General features: G+C 45.9%; 4 protein-coding genes across 4 annotated transcripts; 2 read left to right on the forward strand and 2 right to left on the reverse strand.

Annotated features, from left to right (window-relative positions):
- The first annotated feature begins 4,813 nt into the window (after positions 1-4,813).
- IWZ02DRAFT_157358 (uncharacterized protein) lies at positions 4,814-5,727 on the forward strand. The gene is made up of 2 exons (XM_066762019.1): positions 4,814-5,207; positions 5,270-5,727. The coding sequence occupies exons 1-2, from the start codon at positions 5,024-5,026 to the stop codon at positions 5,572-5,574; spliced, it is 489 nt and encodes a 162-aa protein (XP_066617580.1). The 5' UTR covers positions 4,814-5,023; the 3' UTR covers positions 5,575-5,727.
- Positions 5,728-7,510, forward strand: IWZ02DRAFT_157390 (trichothecene 3-o-acetyltransferase). The gene is made up of 2 exons (XM_066762020.1): positions 5,728-6,372; positions 6,435-7,510. The coding sequence occupies exons 1-2, from the start codon at positions 5,880-5,882 to the stop codon at positions 7,337-7,339; spliced, it is 1,398 nt and encodes a 465-aa protein (XP_066617581.1). The 5' UTR covers positions 5,728-5,879; the 3' UTR covers positions 7,340-7,510.
- Positions 7,511-7,763: 253 nt separating this feature from the next.
- Positions 7,764-8,906, reverse strand: IWZ02DRAFT_387192 (ATPase get3; the record flags this gene model as incomplete). The annotated part of the gene is made up of 3 exons (XM_066765523.1): positions 7,764-7,806; positions 7,863-8,452; positions 8,517-8,906. 3 exons carry the CDS (start codon positions 8,904-8,906, stop codon positions 7,764-7,766), a joined length of 1,023 nt encoding a protein of 340 aa, XP_066617582.1.
- A 355-nt stretch (positions 8,907-9,261) lies between these two features.
- Positions 9,262-13,244, reverse strand: IWZ02DRAFT_465812 (chromatin remodelling complex ATPase chain ISW1). Its single transcript, XM_066768474.1, has 4 exons — positions 12,944-13,244; positions 12,746-12,889; positions 9,724-12,687; positions 9,262-9,657 (listed from the first exon to the last, which is right to left on the reverse strand). Exons 1-4 carry the CDS (start codon positions 13,061-13,063, stop codon positions 9,529-9,531), a joined length of 3,357 nt encoding a protein of 1,118 aa, XP_066617583.1. The 5' UTR covers positions 13,064-13,244; the 3' UTR covers positions 9,262-9,528.
- Between the last annotated feature and the right edge of the window lie 95 nt (positions 13,245-13,339).

A 13,339-nucleotide genomic window follows, 5' to 3' on the forward strand; every position in this document is an offset into this window, starting at 1 on the left:
TAACTAGTAGGAGCCCTATTATAACCCTTAAAAGCTCCTATTAAATAAGCTATTTTAGGAAGATTAGGGCCCTATTAACTAGGATAACTTCTAATATAACTTAATCTTTCCTATTTAAGACGTCCCTATAGTACTATAAGGCGTTCTAGACTTATTAAATCCTCTATTAACTCTTATAGATCCTATAATATAGAGGCTAAATCTAGCTAATAACGTAGAAGAACTATATATTACTAATAAGATCTCTTTATATACGCTTAATATAGACGCGCTATTATACTAAGATTAGCCTCTTATACTAAATATAGATAGTATATTCCTACCTATTATTAGCGTTAAACGCTTAGCTAAGGATAAACCTAAGTACCTAGTAAAGTAACTTAATAATAAGCTAACTATTTATCTAGTTAATCTCTTAAACTAAAGCTTCTACCTTTTACTTACCTTAGCTATCTCTCTTACCTTAGCTACGTAAATTATAACGTAAGTAGTACTCTATTATAACGATCTTCCTCTAGAGCCGTATAGATATAAGTAAATACTATACTATCTATATAAAGATCTCTTTATAGACGCTATTAATAAGGAGTTTTAGAAGGTAATAGATACTAGGACGTTTAAGTAGGTTAAGAAGCTACTAGACGTAGTAATAATACCCCTTACTTAGGTATTTAAATATAAGCTAAACGTAGACCTCTTCCTAGAGCGCTATAAGGCTTACCTTTATATAAGAGGAGACTTATAAAGTATAAAGTATAAGATATACGCGTCTACCCTTACTATATAAATCTTTTATGCCTTAATAGCTATTATTATAGCGTTTAATATAGAGTATAACTAATAGGATATTATTAACGCCTTTTTAAATACTAGACTTCTATATACGCTATATACCTAGCCTCTAGAAGGAATTAAACGCCTAGGCTATATAGTATTAAGGATTTACTAAGCGTTATATAGCCTTAAAGAGGCTCTCCTTCTCTAGTAAACCTACTTTATAAGTATTCTAAGAAAGCTTAGCTTTAAATAAGTACTAGGAATTAAGTATCTCTTTACTAATAGTCTTATATATATATTCTTCTATATAGATAACTTCTATATAGTTTACTTTTATAAAGACGTAGTATATATAGCGGCTATTAAATCTAAACTTAAGAGGAAGATTAAGATTACTAGTAGAACCCCTATCTACTAGTTCTTAGGCATGAAAATTACTAGAAATAGAGCTAAGTAGGTCCTTTAGGTAGATTAAGAAGTATATATTAAGAAGATAGCTACCTAGTACGTGATTAAACTTAATACTAAGCCTCTATAATTACTACTTCTAGTAGGATTAGACCTATCTATACCTAAGGACTATATTACTACGCTTAAAGAGATTAAGGTATTTTAAGGCTATATTAGCTTAATTAACTTTATAGCTATTACTATATATTTAGACGTCGCCTTTACTATATTCTAGCTAGCTAGACACCTTATAAACCCTATAAAGGCTTATCTAAAGGCTACTAATTACGTCCTATAGTACTTACTTAATACTAAGATACTTAGCCTATAGTATAGATATAGATAGCTAAATAGAGTAGCGCTTAGTACCCTATATAGAGAGTTCTTTAGAGCTTTAGACGCTTTATTTAGCGATAATATAGCTACTTATAAGTCGTCTAAAGGATAGATCTTTACGCTATTTAGTAGTCTAGTAGACTAGAAGGCTACGCGCTAAACTACTATTATAAAGTCTACTACTAAAGCTAAACTATTATTACTCTCTTATACTAGGACTAAAATAGTTTAGTAGAAGTAGTTCTTTAAGAATCTCTACTTATATTTAGACTTATTACTAATTCTTTAGTATAATAACTAATAAACGCTTAGGATTATTACTAAAGATCTTCCTAAACTAAAGATATCTCTTTAGTATATAGATATCTATTAATATTAGCTATACTAAGTATACTAGGATAGCTCTATTTAGTTTTAGTAGTATCTAACTAAAGAGATACCTACTAATAGCCTTACTAAATAACTTAATAGAGTAGTCTATAAAGCCTTTATCTAATAGGCTAGACTTACTCTAGCTAGAATAGAGTTTTAGAAGTAGTAGTCTACTACTTATAATATATTAGCTTTATCCTATTATATAGGAATAATACTAAACCTAATAAGGCTAATATATAACCCTATAACTAATAATTTAATAACTCTCTTATTAAATATACTATCTCCTACTTATTAAGACTACCTATACTTATTTCTCCCTTTAAACTAATAATATCCTCTTACTAGAGTAATAGCCTCTTTAATAACCTTAATAACCTTATCTTTAGACCTCTTAAGCGCTAAATACTTAAATATAGAGTAGCTATCTAGGCTACCTTTACTTCTATTACTAGAAAATACTATATCTAGCTATATAGAGACTACTAGGACCCTATATAATTAAAGTAGATATATAATATCCTCTCCTTAGTCCTCCCTACCTTTATTAAACTTAACTATAAGACTAGCTATACCTTTAACTTAGCCTTTATCCTATATAAATCTATTTACTATAATAAGAAACTAAACTATATATAAGTCCTTAGAAGTAGTATCTACTAAGCTAGCTTATTTAATAATCTTATTATCTTATACCTATATACCTTATTAGTTTTTAACCCTATTTAGGAGGGATTATACTATAATAACTATCTAGGTAAGATTAACTATAGTAATCTCTTAAATCCTAATAATAAGATACTTCTCCTTAAGGGAGCCTATATAAGCTATATTCTTACCTAGTAGCCTTATACCTAGACTAGATACTAGGTAGTAGTTAGCTATTTTAAGGGTATTAAATATAAGAATAAGGGTATAGGTAAAGTTAGCTTTATAGACCTTATAAGAGATAATTAAGGGGCCTAGGGAGGGCTACTCCCTTAGTATTAATAAGGTATTTCCTATTTTAGCTAGACTATAACTTTATTTTATAACGTTCTTATATCTCTTAGGCTTTAGAATTATTCTATTCTAGGGGGGTAAATTATACTAAGATAACTCTACTATATATACTTAAGATAATATCTTCCCCTTATTATATAACTAATTATATATATAGATATACCTACTTATCTATAATTCCTATACTAGCTTACTAGTAGATTTAATAGATTATTTATTATTACTAAGATATAATAGGTATAGCTCTAGGTCTAGCTAATTAGTAGATTATTATCTTATCTACTAATTAGGAGATATTAGTATAGTACTTACCTACTAGGCCTACCTTAATACATATTACTATAGTCTATAGTAATATAAATATACTTATAGCGCGTCTAATATATATAATCTAATATATCCTAAGGGCTAAGAATAGGATTAGTACCCTAAGTTTAGAATTTAGTATTAATATAGTATATTATTAGTACTATCTTCCTAGAACTAACCTATCTACCTACCTACCTACCTATTATACTTTACTAATATACCTACTTTAGGACTATATTTTTCTTAGTAGGACCTTTACTACTTTACCTTATACTAATATACCTATATAAGTACTACTAACCCTATACTACTATACTTCTATTACTAAGACCTCTAATAAAGAGATATAAAGCTTAAATCTATAATTACTTCTTAACTATATTACTATTAAGGTAACTATTAGTCTTATAATATATCTTAGTATTAGGTATTTTCTAAAGCATTATATATAAAGAGAGGGTAATACGATATAATCTATCTTAGAGAGAATTCTCTAATAATTACTATTCTACTATTTTTTTTTTTTTTTTTTTTCTCTTTTATAACCGTTCTATAATCATAATACTCTAAAAATGTCGTTAAAAGACCTAATCCCTAGTAGAGTCTACATCATTTTATTCCTTTAGGATTCTCCGCTAGAATTAGACGATTTCTATTAGGGCCTCTATGTATACATAAGCGAAATGACCGGTGGTACGAAACACCACATTAAGGGACTTAAGCGTGGACGGTGGATACCTAATCATGGTGTCACCTCTAGTATGTTTTCTTTCATAATCCTTCGCTTAAGTTATTGTTTCGAAGTCCTTTCCCTTAGGCTCTTCTTCTGCCTATCTCAGGTCATCTATAATAGCTCGACTCACTGCTTTCAGGTGTCTTCAAGTCCGCGCTCCTTATTAGCATCTTCCAGGTCGTAAAGATTCCGAATGGCCTCGAATCACACGTCGATTAAACATTACATTCTCTCGACGACCAGCTCAATCAGGGAGGATGTAGCTGCCGAATATGGGTCTTTCGTATTCTGGAGCTCCTTCAGAAACCTGTCGATAGGAAGATGGTCCTGCCTTGCCAGGACTTGACATCTTTGGAGGTCGAGGTGCGATCTTAGGGCAATGCACACGCGATGGCAGCCGCGCTGAACCAGCAACCTCGCCTAATCGGTGTTTCCAAGCTTTGCAATACTTGACTTTGCACGACAAATTGCTGCACTAGCCTTCTCACTCCTTGTCCCATTTCCGCTGCGCGCAAGGTTTTGGGCTCTAGACGCTTTAGTGGACTGGGTTTTTTTTTTTTTTTTTTGCTCTTGTTTTCGTTCAGCCATCGATTCCTCGTTGATCTCACAATTGGAACCATCCATGGTTCAGCAAAGGGAAAGGAGGAAAAATAAAATCAAAAACAAAGCAAATAAGCGCAGATAGATTCTTTCATTTGAAATCCTTTCGGCCATGTTCAGTCTCTAATAGGGTCTCCGAAGAAGATCCACTATTTTCTTCATTTCTTTGGTAAAGTCTACTCGGGCAGATGATCGTAGTATTGGAATTTGATTGGGCCAAACAAGCGCACGGCACTGTCACATGGTGGCGACTGTGACTCATTCCCAGACTCTGTGAAACGACGCAATGGCTTGCGTTCGTCCCTTGGCTCTTGACCCTTCCAAGTTGCAGCGACTTCAACGAAGCAACTCTTACCCAATGACTACAGATTTCAAAGGCAAAAGTCGCCCAATCCCGTTACGAAAACAAAAGCTGCGTGAGGTCACTCGGAACGACAGAACATGGCCCTCGAAGAACTCAAGCCGCAAGGTTTGTACGTGGCTCTCTACATTCGCGACGATCCCCCGAAGCCGAATGACTTCCACTGGGCTCTTTACCTGCATGAAATCAATGGTAAAGGCGGAACCAAGTACCATGTCAAGGGCCGACAGGGAAGATGGATGGCCAATCACACGGAGACGAAAGGCATGATTTCTGGACTCAAGGCGTATTGAGCTGTTTTGCAAACCACTGACCGTTTCTCTCAGGCCTCTTGAAAGAGTTTCTCCTAGTTGGCTTGTTTCAAATCGCAGCCGTACCAGACGGCCTCCAGCGCCAGGTCGACGAAGCTTTCCGCTCCTTGGACGAAAAGATCAATGAAGTCGACGTCACCTGTCGGACTTGGGTTTTTCGCGTTTTGGAAATTCTTCGACAGAGTGAGCAATCTCTGATTCAAGAGGACATGGACGCATTGGAGACAGAGGTCAAGGAATGGGGTAATCAGCATGCCCTGTCTGCGTCAAAAAACGAGCAACCTCGTCCAATTGGCATCTCAAAGAGCTGCAATACATGAATCTGCGAGAGTTCCGAATGATCAGAGGCCGCGTGGCGATAGCTCACAAAGCTCCTCACTCCGCTTTTCGGCTTGCTGGTCAGATTCCCGAAGCGCATCCACGGAGTGTTTTTCCGGGAAAGGGTGTGGTCGGGATAATCTCCCTACATTTGGCTTTGGTCAATGCTCGCGAGAGCTAACCGACTTGTCTTGGCCAGAGTTTTTATATGATCGACGGGGTTGGGGTCCAATAGCTCTTTGTCTTAACTGCCGCCTGCCCATTGACATTCTCTTCCGTGTGAATTTCTCCTACGTGAACCCACACCATGACAAAGAAGACTTCATTGCGCGTCAGCTCAAGCAATCCGGACCACACGCTGCCCAAGATCTACACTCAAATCACGCTGGCATTCAAGCTTGAGGACCATGTCGACCGCCAAACTGTCATCGACGACTTTGTTGTTGGGCTGCAGCGGACGTTGAGCCAGTATCGCTTTCTCAGGGGAACGCTCCAAACAAACGTGATGACCGGGAGACTTTGGATTCGAAAGGAAAAGCACAACACAGTGGAGTTCGTTACGAACTGGATTGATGGACCAGAAGACGACTTTCCCTCGTACGAGACTCTCGAAAAGGCCGAATTTCCTGCAGCAATGTTGGACGGCGACTCTCTGTTCCCGCTGCATGTGACGCACAAGCAGCCTCTTACTCTTCTTGGTGAAAGCGGCGACGATGATACCCCAATCCTTGTGGCGCAGGCCAACTTCATCCGTGGTGGTTTGGTTCTTGCTGTTGCTGTCCATCACAGCTGCTCGGATGGTGGCGACTAGTCTGCTTCCCTCTGTTGACCCCAAACCGTCGCTGACATGAACGCTTCCAAGGACCTGGAGCGAACGGTTTCCTCTCGCACTGGGCCGAAAATACTCGCGGTGTCTTGACCGGCACGACACCGACGCCGTTCGATTCTCTCGTGCTTGACCGCTCCCCCTTGACCTCAAAGGCCAGTGCTAAAAGGTCCACCACAAACGAGGACCAGGAGGCACCCTTTTCCTGTGCGGTAACCAAAACGCCACCAACTCCGCCCAAGGACTTCAAGATACCGCGTCTCTCGCAAGTTATGCTCCACTCTCCCTCCGGTGGACTGGCACAACTCAAGAAAGATGCGAAGCCTCCTGGACAACCAACCGCTTCAAGCTACGATGCCATGGTTGCAATTTTGTTGCGATGCATGACACGGGCCAGGCTGCCACTTCTGAATTCAGAGCGCTCAACCGAATCGCGTCTTTTGCATGCCGTCGGGCTACGCCAGTGCATGGAGCCACCCTTGCCTGCCCGCTTCCTCGGGAACGCCCTGGCACTGCCAACGCCCTCCATGGACATCAGTTCATTGCTTGACGGTGAAGCTCTACCACAAATCGCATCCGTCATACGAGCCTCAATCCTGGAGGCTACATCCAAGGATACGATCAATAGGACGGCCGATTGGATCGCGAGCGTGCCAAACAAGGCGTGCATCACTTTGGCCACAAAAAATTTCATGGGTCTCGACATTGCCGCGGCGAGTTGGCGGCAGATGACAGCGTATCTAGAACATGATTTCGGTTTCGGACCCCCGAAGGCGCTACGCTGGCCGAAGCCCATGGTCGATGGCCACATCTTCGTCTATCCGCATCGCCCCAAGGACGACCCGCAAGAAGGTGTCGAATTGAACGTCTGTTTGGAGTCAAGCTGCATTTTGTTGGCAGACGAAGAGCTGGCTCAATATGCTCATCTACGAGGTATTTGAGGTTTTTGACGAGGTTTTTGTGGCGTTTGATCCAGAAAGACTTGCAATGATCTCTTGCAAAGCTAGTAGCGAGGTTGACAGGAGAAGCGTTCACTAGGTACACGGCGTACGGGAAGGCCACACGAGGCCAGGTGACGTCGGGCAGCCCTGAGCCTTTCAAATTGCTCGTCGCAGCTGACGCAGTACTGCCCGGTCGCGGTTTGCTTAGCCAGTGGGAAATAATGAAATCTTGATTTAATCGTAGAATCAAATCTGGTGCTTTTCTCTTAGCATCTCATCTCTTGACATGTCATACGACGCATGTCCGCTTCGTGATTCGTCTATTTACCGCGGATGTTCCTCTCACACGGAATCTCTTGGCCTCGGGTATCTCCATTTGCCACAAAACCAGCGCTTTAGTGAGAGACAACGACCGCATCTATGCTCATTGAGGTGGCTGGTAGGGCTTGACAAGCATTTCACTGAATCTGCTTCAAAGTCAGCACTTGAGCCGCGCAGCAAACCTATTTCAGGTTTCACTTACTTCTCCAGTTTCTCCTTGCCTCGGACCTCCTCGACCAGCAGCGGCATCCTGACGACGTTAAAGTCCTCATACAATTCCTCAATCTGATCCAAGTACTTCTTTTGCATCTTCCTCCTCGCGCCACACTGTTCGCAGTTGCTACCCTCTTTCGGAAACAGCAGCTGATTGACAACAATCGAGTGGGTGTCGATGTTGTAGCTCGAAAGCTCTTGCACCATGCGTTCCGTCTCGTACAAGCTTAGGAATTCGGCGATGCACACGCAAACGAAAGTTGTCAGGTCTGCGTTCTTGAACTGTTGATTTACTTCGGCGATGGTCTCGCGCAAGCTCTCCATTTTGGACATGAGCTCCTCGAGCGACTGGCCGCCAGGAAGCCCGCCCCGCGCACCCAGCATGGAGCTCAGCATTGGGCCGAACTGCGATGAGAGTTGTGACATTTTGGCCAAGGCCTTTTCCATGACGGTGGGGAATTGGAGGAAGCGAAGCGTGTGGCCCGTCGGTGCCGTGTCGAAGATGATGACCTCGTAGGAGAGCGATTTGACTTGCTTGAGCACTTCGGCGAAGGACATGGCCTCGTCAACACCGGGAATCTACACCCAATCATGCTGCGTTAGCTGCGCGCACTTTTGCTCGGGTGCTAAACGGCAGGCTCACGCTGAATGCCAGATCCTGCATCGCACCACCCAATGGACCGCCGCCCATGCCGCCTTCGCCGCCCTCTCCACCAGCCAACAAGTCTTGGATACTTCCATTCGGGTCGATCTCCATGGCGCTCAAGTTGTCAAAGCCCTCGACCTTGCGCGCATCTTTCCCGAACTTTTGGTTGAAAGCATCACTCAGGTTGTGGGCCGGGTCGGTGGAGATGAGCAAGACGGACTTGCGGTGCTTTGCGAGTTGGATGGCCAGGCTGCAGGATGTTGTGGTCTTGCCGACGCCACCTTTGCCACCGACGAAGATCCAGCGCAGTGTCTTTTGTGCAAGAATGCTGTTGAGCGTGGGATCCATGGGCGCGTCATCGTCGGCGTGTATCACGGCGGAGGACATGTTGGAGGCAAGGAAGGTGATGCGGGGCGCAGTGAGAGCTGTATTTTGACGATGCCTTAGAGGAGACTGGTGCGCGAAGCGAAGCCGTGTGTGTGGACGTCGGTGCGACTCGTGCAGAAAGAGGAAAAACGTGGGTGTTGGTTTGTTGAGAGACCGTCTGGCGTGAAAGTTTCCAGGTGTTGGAACTTAGGTTGAAGCTTGCGATCCGTGGCCGGGGATGGCCGCGCGCCCGCGTCAGAGCGCATGTGCCGATGTGCAGCCGACGGCGCCAGGGTCCTCACCTGGTCCCGTCCCCGCCCTCGGCCTCGGCCCGCGTGGGTGGCTTGTCACCATGCATATGTGTATTCAGAAACAATGGAAAATCAATTCATCTCATTCGTTCCAGCAAAACCCGCCATCACCGCATTCGTATTTCTAAAAAATACACAGAAGAAACCCGTTCCACTCTAGCAAAGCCCAATCTGACCCATGTTCTCACACTGCGAGGGGACAGTCTTGAAGAAAGCCACATCCTCAGAAAACCTGCTCTTTGTCCCAGAAATCTCAAACGCCCATAACGCCTTGACCGTCATCCGCAAGGGAAAAACCAATTACAGCACTGTGGTTGAATGATGACCCAGTTTTATTTCTTGCCTCCGCGCTTGCCCTTTGGACCTCTGGGAGTAGAGCCGTTGGATCCGACGCTGCTAGCACGGGAAGCCGACGTCGACGTACCTTTGCTGCCGCCGCGGACATTTTCGAGGGCCTTGTTCTGTCAATGAGTCAGTAAGCTTGGTCCTCGTCTTCATTTCGTGCTTCATTCTTTGGAATGATGTACCTTGACGCCATTCTTCATCTTCTTCTTGGTGTGCGTCTCCTCGTCGGAATCGTCTTCATCGTCATCGGCAGTGCGTTTGCCTTTTCCAGACCCATTCGTGGGCTTGCCTCCGTCGCCGTCAAACTCCCTGACCACCGTGGTCAAAAGGGTGTTGCAGCGGCGGCTGATTTCGACAGGAGTGCGACTCAAGAAGAACCAGTCGAAGCGGAACAAGGGCGACTCGCGGATTTCATCGCGGATCCTGTCATGAATACCTTCAGAGTCGACCCCGTACTTATCCAGCATGACGAGAAGGAAGCGGTCCTCCTCCTCAGTGTACACCTTTTTGTTCGTGGTCGAGACCGAGTAGTTGAGCTTCAGCTGCTGGAGCGGAGCGCGGTACATGCTCAGCTTCTTTCTAAGAAGCTGCCGTTGCCTGTCAATCTTGCGAAGACGCTCCTCGCCCTCTTCGATGGCAGCAATGTGCTTCTCCCAGTTTGCAATATCCTTGTACTTCTTCCAAAAGACCTTGGCGTACTCTTCAATCTCCTCGGCAGTCTTTCCGTCGACCTCGTCCTCGATGGCCTTGTAATTCTTTCGCCCGTATTTCGCAGAGCCGTTGATGAATTGCTGAAAGTCACGCCTGTTCCAATCAGCAAAGCCTTCCTGGGTGAGGCGATCCTTTTCCTCCTTCTCCGCCTCGGTCAGAGGTTCGGCGTCGTCAATCTCCTTTTGATCCAGCTCTTGCTCGGCGAGACGGGCCTCGAGGTCTTCATCCGTGCCCTCCTGAAGCGGAGCTTTGAGGTTGTTCTGCTTCCGGTACCATGCCGTCTCCTTGTCCTGCAGCTCCTGCAGACGAGGGTTGAAGAATTGGTAATCGTGGATCTGAATCTGCTTTGGCGCGCGTGGGATCTTGGGTCTCGTGTCGGCAGTCCGACCGCCCGTCATAAGCGTTGCGCGGTAATACTGGTCCATTGAGTAAGACTGCTCTTTCCTCTCGCGCTTCGTTGGATGGATCCAGGCGATGCCAATCTCTTTCTTCTTATTGACAAAGTTCTGACCATTCCATTCGTACGCCGAATCTGTGCTGAAGTTTTGCAAGTCATCGATGCCGAGCTTCTCGTACTTGGCGTTGAGCTGCGCAGTCCTCTCTTCGCCGCGCTTTAGAATAGCATCAATGTCGTCATCAGTGACCTCGCCTGTGCTGCCAAAGGTGCCAGTGCCGCCCTGGCTTTCGAAAACCTTCTCGGCACCATGTTGGATCATGTTCAACAGATCCTCCTTTGATTGTGCAGACTTGGCTGGCTGCTGCGCGCGACCTTGCTGAATGACTAGCTGGTCAAGACGAAGCTTTTGTGCTGCACGCTCGAGCACCTTCTCCTCAATCGCATTCTCTGTGACGAAACGGAAGACGACGACTTGTTTCGTTTGACCGATGCGGTGGGCTCGGTCCATGGCCTGGAGATCGGCCTGAGGGTTCCAGTCTGAGTCGAAAAGAACGACGATATCCGCAGTGGTAAGGTTGATGCCAAGACCACCAGCACGAGTGGTCAAAAGGAACAGGAACTTCTCGGAACCTTCCTTGTTGTATTCGTCAATGGCGGCGATACGGTCTTCGTGCGCAGTAGAACCGTCGATGCGGCAGTACTGATAGCCCCGCATGACCGAGTAGTCTTCGAGAATGTCGAGCATACGGCTCATCTGGGAGAAAACGAGGACTCTGCTTCCCTGGGCCTGAAGTCGCTTGAGAAGCTTGTCCAGCATAATCATCTTGGCGGCATTGAACACAAGGTGCTCGTCCGTGGTGTATGGCGGGCCAGGTTCGGCTCCATCAAAGAGGTATGGATGGTTGCAACATTTCCGAAGCTGCATGACAATGTTCAACAGTCGCGTTTTGGACTCCTTTTTGCCGCCCGCGCCGTTGACGGCATCAATGTCCTTCTCCAGAATCCTCTTGTACCATTTGACCTGCATGTCCGACATGCCAATGTATAAGTTGACCTCCTTCTTTGGCAACAAGCTCTTTTCCACGTCGCTCTTGACTCTTCTGAGCAAAAACGGGCGCAAGACCTTATGCAACTGCTGGACGACTTTGTCCTGGTCTTCTTTCTGTCCAGAGAACCACTGGTCGAAAGCCTCGGAGTCGCCAAAAACGTCGGGAAGCAAAAAGTTCAAAAGCGCCCACAGTTCGTGCAGGTTGTTCTGGAGAGGCGTGCCGGTGATGAGCAATCGGTTGCGGGAGTTGAAAAGACGGATAATTTGAGCAAGGGAAGACTCTTCGTTCTTGATACGGTGAGCTTCGTCTATGATGATGTACTCCCAAGCAAACTTCTTCAAGTGCGTCTTCTCGCGCAGGATCATTTCGTAGCTCGTGATGCAAACATCAAAGTTTTCACTGAGCAGCCGGTCGTTGATCAGCTGGTGCCGCTCTTCCTTTGCGCCTTGGAGGACGAGAACATTGATGTCGGGAATCCACCTAGCGAACTCGCGCTTCCAGTTATCGAGAGTAGACTTGGGCACCGTGACGAGAAAGGGGCCGTTGATGCCACGAACGAAGCGGAGGTATCCCAGGAACGAAATGGTCTGCAGAGTCTTGCCCAAGCCCATCTCATCAGCCAGGATACCTGATATTCCATTCTCATGCAGCGAGATGAGCCAATTGAGCCCTGCAATCTGGTAATCTCTCATTTGACCATGGACGAATGGGGGCGATTCGCGGAAGATGGTCGTATCTGCCGCAATGCCATGTTTTTCCTCGCGGAGAAGCTCCGCATCTTCCTCCTTCTCAGTCCTTCGTCGTCTTTCGCCGCCCGCACCGCCCTTGCGGGATGGCCCCTTGGATGCCTTCTTGGACTCTTCTTCGTTCTGCCTGTCTATCTCGGACATGATCTCCTTGACACGCGGGTTAGGGTTCGTGTCTATGAAGTGACGGAAGAGATCGGTGAGGCCGAGGAGGTAACGGAAACGGCGAATCGAGTCGTCGACCTGGATGAGCATGTCAGAAGTCTCGGTCGTGAGGGACATGACGGGAAGGCCAACGAACCTTGGATTCTCCCAAACGATCATGTTTCTTGCCGAGGACACTCTTGCGGAGCTGCAAAGCCTCAGAGCGGCGCTTGCGACCGTCAGTCTGAGCTCCGTCGCCAGCATCGCTAGTAGCGGCGGTGTTGAGATTAGAGTCGGAGTCCTGTACGACGGTTAGCGACGCGACAGCGAGCACTGACGATGGCGACGCGCTTACCGTGTAATCGGGCGTTTCCTGGAAGTCTTCGGCGTAGTCCTCGTTGTTGTCGGGGGCATCTGCCATGGACACGTCGGTGGTCGAGGCAGCTTCAGAGTTGCGGTTGCGCGAGGGCGCCATGTTGCCCGTTTGGGCACGCGGAATTTGTCTCGTGGACGTGTGGAGCAATGGCTGGCCGAAAGCTTTCGCAATCGCAGGAGCTGGAGATTAGGTCGGGTGGTGGGGTTGACGAAAGAGACGCGCGCAGAGTTTGAGGAGGGCGAGATTGGGGAGCTGTGTGGGTAGAGCAGAACGTGGGAGCAGCAGAGATTCACAACTAAAGGAAGGGTCGGACGCGCTTACGCGCCTGCGATTCGCCCGGACCCTCACCGCCCGGCCCTGCGGCCCTCTCTCTCT

Source organism: Phyllosticta citriasiana (assembly GCF_038021145.1).
Source record: "Phyllosticta citriasiana strain CBS 120426 chromosome Unknown IWZ02scaffold_23, whole genome shotgun sequence".
In the NCBI taxonomy this organism is placed as follows: domain Eukaryota; kingdom Fungi; phylum Ascomycota; class Dothideomycetes; order Botryosphaeriales; family Phyllostictaceae; genus Phyllosticta; species Phyllosticta citriasiana.